This window comes from Vulpes vulpes, chromosome 16 (genome assembly GCF_048418805.1).
Source record: "Vulpes vulpes isolate BD-2025 chromosome 16, VulVul3, whole genome shotgun sequence".
NCBI lineage: Eukaryota > Metazoa > Chordata > Mammalia > Carnivora > Canidae > Vulpes > Vulpes vulpes.
The window spans coordinates 30,419,113-30,429,298 of record NC_132795.1 but is presented as its reverse complement, the minus strand read 5'-3'; the positions used below and the strand labels follow the sequence as shown (position 1 = coordinate 30,429,298).

Sequence of the window (10,186 nt, the reverse complement as noted above, 5' to 3'; positions counted from 1 at the left end):
CACGTTCCCCGGCGGGGGGGTGGGACTAAGCGCCGCGCACCGGGGGCGGGGCCTGGGCGGGCCCTCACGGGGGGCGGGGCCCAGGGGGGCCACAGCCGGGGTCGCCGCGTCGCCGGAGAGTCGCCGCCCGCCCGCGCGGGCCACAAGGTAGCGTCGCGGCCTCCCCGGCCGCCGTCCTGGCGCCCTCGCGCTCGCGGCAGCCCCTCCCGTCGGCCTGTCCGCTGTGGCGTGAGCGCGCCGCCGGCGGGCGAGAAGCCGACGGAGCCCGGCTGTGGGCGCGCGCGGGCCGCGGGCTCCGGGCAGGCCCGCGCGTCCTCCCGCCGCAGCGGGGCCGATCGTGCCGCTGCCCGCTTCCCAGAAGCCGTGGGCCGGGCGGGCCGCCCTCCCGGAAGTGAGGCCTTGCTGCGGGGCGGAGGGCCGTCGGGGAGTCCGGGGCCCCGGGGGTCGCAGGGCGGCGCTCTCTCGGCGCCGAAGCGCGGTTTCCGGTGGCTGCGCGGTGCCTGCTTGTCCCCAGGGACCGTGGTGGGCCGACTCCCCGGACGGTGCCCTCAGGTGCGCCCCGCCCCCCGGAAGCGGCCCGCGTGGCCCGCCGTGCGCGTGCTGAGGACGCTGCTGTGCCCGGGCCTCGAGGTTAGCCGCAGCGCGGGTCCTGGCGGAGGGCGGGAGCCCGCGACGGCACGTGGTGGCCCCGAGTAGGGAAGACGCATCCGCGCTTGAGGTTGGCGGCCTCGGGCGACGGGTGGCCCGGGGCGGAGCGGCGTCTCGGGGCCGGCGGGAGGAGACGCCGCGGCCCTCGGCGGGCAGCCCCGAGGCGACGGGGTCGCTGGCCCGCGCGTGAGGGTGAGGCCGGGAGGCGGCGTCCCCGCGGCGGCCGTGCGTGTCTGACTAGCTTTGGGATCCTCAGCCTCTCGGTCTCGAGCCTGTAAACCCCGGAAGTCCCGTTTGTGGCGGAGGCCCGACGGGGCGCGGGGAGACGGAAGGGCTGGGACCACCCGGGGCGCGTGTGAGCGGGGTCCTGAGGGCGTTCCAGGGGCGGCACCTAGAGGGCCCCTGAGGATGAGGCAGCAAGTCCGGGCGGGGCGGGCGAGGCGGCCGGAGCAGGTCGGCGAAGCGAGGGAGCTGCGGCGGTGATGACCTGGCGGGGCGCGTCCGGGCCCAGGCCGCTTGCTCACTGACAGACCCGGGTGGCCCTGGGTCCGCGCTCCCCAGCGCCTGCTGTGACCGAGGCGCTCCAGGCCCCCGCGTTGCCGCGGAAACGCGTGGCGTGTAACCGCCCGCACCGCGGGGTACGGGTCAGGACCCGGTGCGGCAGGTCGGAAGTGACGCAGGCCGGAGCCTTAGGGATGGGGGGAGGAGGATCGGGGATCGGGATGATCGGACGATCAGGGCCCTGCCGCAGGTGGCTTAGGCCTGAGCCCGTGTCACAGACACAGACGGGGCGCACCACGAGGAGCTAGAGGTGCGGGTTCGGCGGGGCTGCTGCCAAGGACGACGCAGGTGTTTGCTCCTAGTCACCAGGAGAAGAGCAGAATGAAGCAAAGGCACGGGGATGGCAGCAGGAAGAAGTCTGTTTTATAAGCGTTTGTTTTTAAGTAGCCTTGACGGCGATTGTGAGAAATGCAAATTTTAGTGTGGGAAGACCGAGATCTCTTGGTGGATTGATTGACTGATTTTTTCTTTTAAGATTTTATATATTTATTCATGAGAGACAGAGAGAGAGGCAGAGACACAGGCAGAGGGAGGAGCAGGCTCCATGCACCGGGAGCCCGATGACGTGGGACTCATCCCGGGTCTCCAGGGTCATGCCCTGAGCCGAAGACAGGGGCTAACCGCTGAGCCACCCAAGCATCCCAAGATTGATTGATTTTTAAAGATTTTCTTCATTTATTTGAGACGTTGACACAAGCAGGGGGGAAGGGCAGAGGGAGAGGGAGAAGCAGACCGCCTGCTGAGCAGGGAGCCCCATGCGGGCTTGATCCCAGGACCCGGCCATCGTGACTTGAGCCGAAGGCGGTCCCTTCTGACTGAGCCACCCTGGCACCCCGGGAGAAAGGGGGGGCGGGGAGAGAAAGAAAAAGAAAGAGAAGATAATCATTGGGGTAATAGGGTGGATGGAAGATTTTATTTTTGCTTTGAAGGTCAAGATGCCTGAGGGGGACTGGTTAAACTAGATGAAAGGTCTTAAGAGAGGAGACCTTGACCTGGGAGTTAGGGGAAAAAGTGTGGGCAGAGGCATAAACGTTTTAAGAAACCAGAGGACATGGGGGTTGGGGGAGGTAAGAGGTATGTGAAGGTAGAGTTTGTGCTGTGGTCTGCCTTGATCTCAGAATGGGAACAAAATTAGGGATTTGAGGGAAATACAGGAGATTTTGGAAAAGAGATTATAGAGAATGAGGCAAAAATGTTGAGGGTAATGAGATTGTCTAGAAAGAGTAGAAGGTGAGATGATGCTGGGTTTCTGCTCCAAAGTTTGATCGGTGTTTTCCTTAGATCTTGGCATTCTCAAAGACAGAAAACCTCTTGAATCTAAGCCTGGTCTGATTCCAGGTCATGGGTTAACTGCTGGGATAGTGGGGATTAGAAGGTGGGTGGGGAGCCTGTTCATTTTGGAGTTTAGAGGAACCTGGTGTGGGCCAAGTATTCTGGGATCTTAAACATGTGTATGCCGTGTTATATAATAAGTTATGTTCAGTGGCCCCTGGGGGGCTCAGCGGTTGAGGGTCTGCCTTCTGCCCACGGCGTGACCCCGGGGTCCTGGGATGGAGTGCCGCCTCAGGCTCCCTGCAGGGAACCTGCTTCTCCCTCTGCCTGTGTCTCTGCCTCTCTGTGTGTGTCCCTCATGAATGAATAAATAAAACCTTAAAAAAAAAAAAAGACATTGTAATTCATGAAAAACATATAGATGACTAATGTTTGAGATTGCCATTAAGGTTTATCGCTGCCTGAAAATTTCCACGTCCCAAGGGGGCAGCACCACTTGGTCATTCCTACCCTGGTGGGTCATGTATTATACTCATTGGAGTTTAATAGTATAATGTTTTTCTTACTCTTCTTTATTACCATAGTATGATTTACCAGCTAACCTCTCTGTGCCTCAATCTTACAAAATGGAGGTGATAATGCCACCTACTTTAAAGAATATTATAATAAATAAATGATTTAATACTATGTGTGCTTATAGGAGAGCCTAGCATAGTGGGAAGCTCATTAATGTGAGCTACAGTTGATCATTGTTGTCACTATCAGATCTGTTAGGAATGTTTAACAATTTTATTTTTTCGACTTAATTTTATCTTTACCTACCCTACTAAAAGCTAGAATGAAACAGTTGCCTGCAGCAACAGTGCGCCTCCTTTCAAGCTCTCAGATAATCACTTCAGTGGTCAGTGTGGTAAAAGAGCTCCTTGAAAACTCTTTGGATGCAGGTGCCACAAGCATAGATGTTAAACTGGTGAGTGTCCCTAAGAAGCCAAATACCTTTAAAGCAAAAAAGGGCTGGGCAAATTATTTCTTCTTATAACTATTACCTTTCTCTTCTTTTTTTGTATTAGTAAATTATTTTTAGGATATTGCATTTTTTGTTGTAAAAGTAAATTCTTAGAAATAAATTTTAACTTAGATCTGCACTACAGTAACACTAAAGGAAAATTTAAAAGCAAACTTATTCTTTAGGACTCCATCATACAAAATTAAAAATCTATAAAATTATAAATCTAATTTGTTATTATTTTCTATCAGATCTAATTATTCTTGGTTGTTCATATTTACTTGCCTTTTGCTCATTTGCATTTTGTCTTTTCCATCTAATCTAATTTCAAAACTATATCCCGGTTGGCTCATAGTTTTCACATTAAAAAAATCTTAAATGATGTATATTAAGTCATTTGAGTTAATATGATTTATGACATTTAATGATAGTTTGTTACAGTTAGCTTGCATGTGTACCTTCCTTATTATAAACTTGCAATTGCTCCTTATAAAAACTCTTAATTACTACTATCCTTTTTTTTTTTTTTTTAACAATAATTAAGGTTCTGATAACTTGCCCAAAGTCCTATAATTAGTAATTAGTAGTGAATCTGAGATTAGAGTTCAGGTCTTTCTGTTTCTAAAACCTATTCAAGATCGTTGCTCTGTGCTAGTGGGGGTTTTTTTGTTTTGTTTTGCTTTGTTTTTTCCTGATAAGGAAACAACTACAGAAAGCTTTTATTTGTTCAAAGTAACCAGTGCTATAGATGCAAAAAACCCCAACTCCTCCAACACTACTTCAAAACAAACATATCAAACTTGATTTTCATTAGAATATTATTTCTTCACACCAACAAATCAAAAAACAAAGACATAAATATATATATATTTGTATATATGTATATATACATATGTATACATATGTATACATACATACATACATACATACATGTACATACATACATATGTACATACATACATACATATGTATATTTGTATATGTATATGTATATTTGTATATATGTGTGTATATATATATATGTATATATATATATATAAAGCAACACAAACAATTGTTGAGCTTCATCTTCTGGACAAGAATGCCAAGTTAGTCTCTCTTCATAAAACGCAATTACAATTTGAGGACACTTCATATTTGCCTCTTTTGCCAGCACCAAGTCTGCCTCATCTGAATCTTTCCATTTCGTGAGAAACATTAATTCTCCACTGCTGTCCGTGGCACCAATTATTCATTCAGGATCAAGACTTCTGGGAAAGCCTCTTGTTTTATCAGCAGCATCTCTTTTCTTCTTTGATTTGCTATCATCAGATTCACTGTCAGATAAAGATTTTCTGTTAGTACCATCTTTTTCTTTACCAGCTTTTTGGAAATTAAGAAATGCTTCAATTAACTCTGGGCAATCTAAATTTTCTTCATGTTCTCAAGTACTGTCAGTGTCTGTAAATCCCTTCCACTTCAGGAAATACTCCACCTTCCCATACTCACCCTCCTACACAGAGGTCCAGTACTTTTTCCACCACAAATTCTTCAAGCTCCACCTCTTCTACTTTTTTCTCTTTCCATTCTGTGTCTTTCTATTTTTTGCAATGTAGTTTTACTGAGGGCCATTTTTTATTGCAGACTTGAAGAGCTATTATTCACCACCTTCAAGCTACCCCAGGTCCTGGGTCTCTATGCTAGTGGTTCTAATAACATTTGGGTGCATCAGAACACTTTATTAAAGTGTTTATTAAAACTGTTACCAGGCCCTAGAATATCAGATTTTATTTGGGGCCCAAGAATTTACATTTGTAACAGGTTTCTAGTTAATGCTGAGAACTGCTGTTCTATACCATTTGAATGCTGTATTTGTTCTAAAAAAATATACATCTGGCCCTTGAACAACACAGGTTTGGATGGACTGCATGAATCCATTTTGACATGGGTTTTGTTTTTTGTTTTTGTTTTTTTGGTAAATATAGTACAAGTACTATAAATGTATTTTCTCTTTCATATGATTTCTTAATAACTTTTTATTTTAAAATGTAATTTATTGTAAGAATGTAGTATATTAATATATATAATATACACAATATGTGTTAGATGACTTTATTTGTTATTTGTAAGGTTTCTAGTCAATAGAAAGCTATTAAGAGCTTACCTCATGTCATAGATACAACTCGATAACACTCACGTCAGTGTAAATAACCCAGAAAAGACCTGAAGTCTGGCAAAACAAACTCCATAGCTAAAGATAAAGAAAAGGCCACATGAAGGAGTAGAAAAGGCAGAAATGCTTTCGGGAGTGAAACAGACCATGATGGTCCATGGAGGGGAGAAAGCTGCAGGCATGGAGAGAGGAGAGAAAGACCGTATCACATTTGGGAACCTGCACAGGGAAGGTAAATCATCATAATATTTGGCTTTGAAAGCCAGAGGGATTGAATTTGATGAATTCTTAAAGCAAGCAGGTTTTGAAGCCTGGAATTTTAAAAATCAGCAGGCTCCATTCTGGGAGAACCTGGAGGGCAGGCAATAGGAAGCTGAATCCCCACCCTTAAAGAGAGCACAACAAATAGCCCTCAGTTACAGCTTAGAAGCAGCAGTTTGAAAATGGGAGGGAGAGTACTGGTTTCAGAGTGTGTCCTAGAGGGCAGGGATCACTGAGGGACTCCTCCAAGGAAAAAGGAGTGAGAAGACACCATTACTCTCCCATACCCCTGCCAGCATGAACACACAGCCACCTATAAGAATTAGCCACTGACATTTTCTTATCCCAAGGCCCACCCCCCAACCCCTAACACCACACTTCCATATATCCACCCTTCCCACTTACGTATGACTCAGTCCCAGCATTTCAAGTCCACTCTGCCAGAAGACCAGGGCACATCTTCCTAATACCACATCTGCCGTCCAATGCATTTGGTGGTGCCCAATTCGGCAATGGCAGCAGGTCTCATTTTGCAGCAGACCAGCACTCATTTTATTAAAACTGCATTCCCACCCCAGCCAGGGACCAAACATCGCCCATAGTAGACAGAGTTTCTGCAGAGCACTGCAGTGAAGGGAGAAGTGGCCAGGACACAATAGCAGGGTGCATGCAACACATATAGGAGATACCCCCTGAAGTGCCAGGTTTTGGTGAACAGGGGCTGCTGCACTACTGATGCACCATACTGATGCTGATAGGACTTCTCCTTCACAAGACCGGGACTTTCAAAAGCAGGACACGTAGGTGACTTGCCAAACATACAGAAACAGAGAATTAGACACAATGAGGAGACATATATCCTGTCTCCAAATGAAATAACAGAGCCAACCACAGCAAGAAACCTAAGAGAAACATAAAAGTAATATTAAAGTAATGACCATAAAGACACTCCCTGGACTTGAGAAAAGAGTGGAGCACATCAGTGAGATGTGGATCTCACTGATCAAAGAGATGAAAAAGAACCATGTATGAAGAACACAGTAAATGAAATTTAGAATACATTAGATGGGTTGGCGAATTGAATTTAAATAAATAAAAGTGCACTAGATGGAGTAATAGCAGGCTAGAGGATGCAGAGGAGGAAGTTAGCAAACGGGAACACAGATTAATGGGAAGTAATCAAGCTGAACGAGTGAGAGAAAAAAAAACTATACAGAATGAGAACAGACTTAGGGAACTCAGCGACTCCCATCAAGCATAATAACATTTGTATTACAGGGATCCCAGAAGAAGAAGAGGGAGAGAAGGGGGAAGAAAATTTATTTAAAGAAATAACAAGGAAGCACACACCAAGACATGTAATAATTAGAGTGGCAAAAAGTAGCGATAAAGAGAATTTTAAGAGCAGTGAGAGAAGACCGTTAAATATGAAGGAAACCTCATAAGGCTATCAAGGGATCTTTCAGCAGGAACTTTGCTGGCCAAAAGGGAGTAACGCAATATATTCAAAGTCCTAAAGGGAAAAAATGTGCAGCCAAGAATATTCTATCCATCAAGGCGATCATGTAGAATAGAAGGAGAGATAGTTTCCCAAACAAAAACTAAAGGAGTTCTTGACCACTAAACCAGCCCTGTAAGAAATATTAAAGGGAACTCTTTGAGTGGAAAGGAAAGAGCAAAAGTGGGAGTAAAAAAGTAGAAAACACTAAAGCAGTAAAAATAAGTGTATCTCTAAAAATCAATCAAGGGATTTACAAAAGGAAGTAAAATATAACACCAGATACCTATATGGTAGGGAGAGAAGTAAAGAATGGCTTGAAACTTAATCATCCACTTAATATAGACTGCTGTATGTGGAGGATGTTATATACAGACCAAATGGTAACCATAAATCAAAAACCAGTAATAGATACACAAAAAATAAAGAAATCCCAGAATATCATTAAAGCTAGCATACCTGGAAAGAGAGCAAGAAGAAAGGGCCAGAGAAGAGCCATAAAAACAACCACAAAACAAGTACCAAAATAGCAATAAAGACATAGCAGTAATTATTCTGAAGGTAAATGGACTAAATGCTCCAATCAAAAGACATAGGGTAATGGAATGGATAAAAAAACTGAAACTCTATTGAACACAGGGATGCCTGGGTGGCTCAGTGGTTGAGCGCCTGCCTTCAGCCCAGGGCGTGATCCTGGAGTCCAGGGATCGAGTCCCACGTCGGGCTCCCTACATGGAGCCTACTTCTCCCTCTGCCTGTGTCTCTGCCTCTCTCTCTCTCTCTCTCTCTCTCTCTCTCTCATGAATAAATAAAATCTTAAAAAAAAAAAAAAGACTCATCTATGATGTCTACAAGAGACTCATTTCAGACCTGAAAACACCTGCAGATTGAAGGTGGGGGATAGAGAAGCATTTTTCATACAAATGTATAGCACAAGAAAGCTGGGGTAGCAATACTCATATTGGACAAAACAGATTTTAAAACAAAGGCCATAATGAGGTGCAAAGGACACTACGTAATCGTAAGGGGACAATCCACCAAGAAGACAATAATTATAAATAATTTGGAGAGCACCCAGATGCATAAAACTGTTGATAATAAACAGAAAGGAACAAAACAATTATACAGTAATAGTAGAGAACTAAATCCCATTTACATCAGTGGACAGGTAATCCAAACAGAATCTACAAGGAAATAGTGGCTTTGAATGACACGTTGGACCAGATGGATTTAACAGATATATGTGGAATATTCCACCCTAAGACAGAATACACATTCTTTTGAAGTGCACATGGATCGTTCTCCAGAATAGATCACATATTAGGCCACAGAACAAGTCTCAACAAATTGACAGAGATCAGTCATACTCTGCATCTTTTCTGACCACAATGCAATGAAACTACGTAGCAATCACAAGAAATAATCTGGAAAGAGCCCAAATACATGGAAATTAAATAATACACTACCAAGCAATGAACGGGTCAACCAAGAAATCAAACAAGGAATTAAAAAATATATGGAGACAAATGAAAATGCAGTACAAAATTTTGGGGATGCAGCAAAAATGAACCTAAGAGAGGTTTGTTGATGTTTTTAAGGTTTTATGTATTCATTCATGAGAGACACAGGCAGAGGCAGAGGGCGAAGCAGGCTCCATGCAGGGAGCCCAACGTGGGACTCGATCCTGGATCCCGGGATCACACCCTGAGCCGAAGGCAGATGCTCAACTGCTGAGCCACCCAGGCGTCCTTAAGAGAGAAATTTATAGCAATACAGGCCCATCTCAAGCGAGAAAATACCAAATACCCTAACCTTATACCAAAAGGAGCTAGAGAAAGAACAAATTCAAAACCAAGAGAAAGGAAATAATAAAAGCTAGAGCAGAAATAAATGACATAGAGACTAAAAAATTAATAGATCAGTGAAACCAGGAGCTGGTTTTTTAGAAAAGATCAACAAAAGTGTTGAACCTGTAGTCAGACTCATTAAAAAAGGACTGAAATGAAATCACAAACGAAAGAGAAGAAATAACACCACCACAGAAATAAAAAAGGATTATTTGAGAATATTACGAAAAGTTAAATGCCAACAAGTTCGACTACTTAGAAGAGATGGATAAATTCCTATAAAGGTATAAACTACCAAAAACTGAAACAGGAAGATAGAGAAAATTTGAACAGACTGATTATCAGCAACAAAATTGAATCAGTAATCAAAAAAAAATTCCCAACATTAAAAAAGAAATTACGAATGAACTGGCTTCCCAGGGGAATTTTAACAGACATTAAGGATAATATTACAAGGAGTTCAGACCTATTGTTCTCAAACTATTCTACAAAATAGAAGGGGAAGGAAAAATTTCGAATTCATTCTATGAGGCCAGCATTACCCTGATATCAAAGCCAGATAAAGACACCACAATTAAAGAGAACTCAGACCAATATCTCTGATGAACATTGATACAAAAATTCTCAACAGAAGATTAGCAAACTAAACCAAATAATACATTAAAAAATCATTCATGATGATCAAGTGAGATTCATTTCTGAGTTGCAAGGGCTTTTCAATATTTGCAAATCAGTCAACATGATACATCAATAAGAGGATATAAACCTTATGATTGTTTTGATTTTAATAGATGCAGAAAGAGCACTTGACAAAGTACAACATCTATTCATTAAAACCCTTGCCAAAGTAGATTTAGAGGGAACATACCTCGATATATGAATATATCCATATGGTATATGAATATATGAAAAATCTACGGCTAACATAGTGGTGAAAAACA

The 10,186-nt window shown here is 44.1% G+C and overlaps 1 protein-coding gene and 1 pseudogene across 35 annotated transcripts in view; one reads left to right on the top strand and one right to left on the bottom strand.

Moving 5' to 3' along the window:
• Positions 1 to 10,186, top strand: part of PMS1 (PMS1 homolog 1, mismatch repair system component) — a 109,172-nt gene that overhangs the window by 18,627 nt on the left and 80,359 nt on the right. For 12 of the 35 annotated variants that reach the window (XR_011997981.1, XR_003235554.2, XM_072742522.1 and 9 more), the window contains one exon: positions 3,315 to 3,451. Coding sequence is in view for 33 of the 35 variants with exons in the window: in XM_026002664.2 (XP_025858449.1) it covers positions 3,315 to 3,451 (137 nt within the window). In the remaining 2 variants the exon portion in view is untranslated. Of the gene's footprint in view, positions 1 to 77; positions 148 to 492; positions 631 to 3,314; positions 3,452 to 5,642; positions 5,872 to 10,186 lie in introns of those variants that run through there. The other 23 variants (XM_072742521.1, XM_072742535.1, XM_026002668.2 and 20 more) reach the window with 11 other exon arrangements.
• On the bottom strand, positions 3,462 to 5,569 carry LOC112922939 (chromobox protein homolog 3 pseudogene; annotated as a pseudogene).